This window comes from Penaeus japonicus, unplaced genomic scaffold, assembly GCF_977035675.1.
Source record: "Penaeus japonicus unplaced genomic scaffold, GWHDUDI00000001_assembly GWHDUDI00000002, whole genome shotgun sequence".
NCBI classification, from domain to species: Eukaryota; Metazoa; Arthropoda; class Malacostraca; order Decapoda; family Penaeidae; genus Penaeus; species Penaeus japonicus.
The window spans coordinates 30644054-30646553 of NW_028234404.1; the positions used below are offsets into that span (position 1 = coordinate 30644054).

At 37.1% G+C, this 2500-nt stretch overlaps 1 protein-coding gene across 1 annotated transcript in view; it reads right to left on the minus strand.

Annotated features, from left to right (window-relative positions):
• LOC122261141 (deoxynucleoside kinase) overlaps positions 1 to 2500 on the minus strand; it is a 10518-nt gene that overhangs the window by 2962 nt on the left and 5056 nt on the right. Inside the window, exons 2-4 of the mRNA XM_043028669.2 lie at positions 1498 to 1724; positions 1024 to 1157; positions 645 to 763 (exon numbers count right to left, since the gene is read on the minus strand). Coding sequence (XP_042884603.2) covers positions 645 to 763; positions 1024 to 1157; positions 1498 to 1724 — 480 coding nt within the window. The remainder of the gene's footprint in view (positions 1 to 644; positions 764 to 1023; positions 1158 to 1497; positions 1725 to 2500) is intronic.

Sequence of the window (2500 nt, forward strand, 5' to 3'; positions counted from 1 at the left end):
GGTTCCTCCATTGCTCTCTGTCAGTTGAGGAGCTAACCCGTAATTTCAATAGGCAGCCCGGATTCTGACACATAATGTATAGAGTACAAGATTTGTTCTAATGCAGGCTATAGAATTTGTGCATGAAAGGAACTGAAACAGTAAGCATAATGACAACAAATATGGGTTTCCTATAGTTGGAAGTATGATTATTCATATATCATATTGGTTAATGATTACAAAATACACCCCCCCCCCTTTTCTTATAATGCTGCCATTACAAGAAAATCAAGAACATTAATTACTGACTTTTACCAATATTGATTAATCAATTTCCAATTATAAGTTCTCCAACTAAATAGAATTCCGATAAAAATAGTTCAAGAACTCTAATTCTCTCTGACCTCATTACCCTGAGCAGACACACGCAAGTCACTTATTGACAAAAATTCCATAGGATTGAAAAGCTAAATTAATTCAATGCAAAAGCACCTAACATTAATACTAAGACCGTGTCTTTCTATAATCTGGAACTTTTACTTAATAAAAATTCCTTCATTTGAATTTAATCCCGGAAGGTGGAATTCAAATGCACCTCAAAATCAATATGTAATATCCAAGATTCTAATCCATAGACAACATTAGTTCTATATCCTCTTACTTACCAATGAGATCCACACCAACATTAAGATTCTGTGTAATCATATTGTACCATTCACAGTACACGCCATATTCTGGTTCTGTCATCTTGCCACTTCTATACAGATTTTCTACAAAACAGTACCTGAAATGAAACAATCGTGTAACCTTGAAATGCTACAAAATAATTCAAACGTGAAATCAATATGAAGTTATTCTTCAATATGCATCTTGACAATACATAAAGTCTAGACTTTCAATACAGAAATCCATATAATCAACATTAACGAATATCCTGATGTACTACAATGAAATAGAACAATACATAAAAAAAGTTAGCATTTGGCTAAATTTATGACCGGTCTTGGACACAAAAGAAAATTCAAATTTCTCGCACACACACACCTGGCGCTAAAGAGTGATCTCTCAATGAGCTTCACAGGCGACGGTGTGGGTTTGAGATGAAGTTCCATCATGGTCATCTGAACATAGGTCTGGAAGGTGTGGGCCCACCGGCATGGGTCTTTGTACATTAAGTCCTGGAGGAAGAGATTTCATATTTGTTAACAGATGCATTCGTATAATATATCTCAAAAACTACCCTACCTACATACTAAAGTCAATAGTGTTAAATCATCCACGAAGAAAGCATTATTCATCTGAAGAACAAAACATATTCCATTAAAAATTCACGTTTAAAAAAAGAAGTGTCACATTCACATAGGGCTATAGCAGTTGTGTTTGCTATGACAAACTCCATACTGGACATGGTGCAAAAACTAAACTGATGGTCCCTGTATTGAACAGCACCAACTTGTCATACTTATTTAGACACTGAAAGTTAAAAATGGATCTCAACCTCCACACAAATTCACTTACCAAGAGATTATACCCCCTAACATTTCTCCACTTATCAACTGGCTCTGCCAAGACCTCCACATCATTGAACTTGGCAAAATGCTGTAGCAGCGTAGATTTCCCGCTGCCGATGTTCCCCTCGACGCTGACGGTGAACTTGGATCGGGGTCCCTTCTCGAACATGTCTAAGCAGATTTCCGTGAGCCCGATTTTCTCGAAAACTGTCTCGTAGTAGCTCTCCAGCTCCCCTGTCCAACACAGAAACTATTGTGAGCCATGCGGATCTGCGCGCCAAAACTATATCAAATCAACCAATGAAAGTGAAGGCGCGCCTCCGATAAGCCTTTCCGCCAATGGGCGAGTCGTGACGGGAGGCGGGAGCGGCGCGCCGTCGGGAGATGCCACACTCGGTTTCCAATGCGGATTTAAAAACAAAATGCCGAGTTACACATAATGTGGTTACACAAAGTATAAACTATTAACATAACAACTCTACTCAATTGCGATAAATTAGCAAGAGCTGATAAACTGCAAACAAAAGCTCTCAAAAGTTATTAAAACTGTGTAGTTAATACCGAGAATATGCAAAGAAAAAACACGCTATGAACTTTACCCGTTGAGTACATTGGTTTCAAGAACCGAAATTTACGTTTTCGTAAGAAACTTAGCTAAAGCCGATATGTCTACTTATATTAAATAACGAATAAAAAGAAACATACAAACATATCGACAATACACATTCACTACAATATAAATACAGCCTCACTGAGATTATTGCCTTTTTACTCCTGAAGACATTCTTGTTGAGGCATTTAGAAATTAAGAACGGTGTATCATGCCTTAACAAATGTAACCTACATTTCAATGTCGAGATTCTCCGAAATACTATCCCTATGAAATATTCTTAATAATCAATCGACCAAAATAAACTATATGCTTGACATTCCTTTCAATTTTACCGCTCTATCATGATAACGTCAAAGTAAGCAACGTGTATATTCCATCTTATTCATGGATGAGGAAG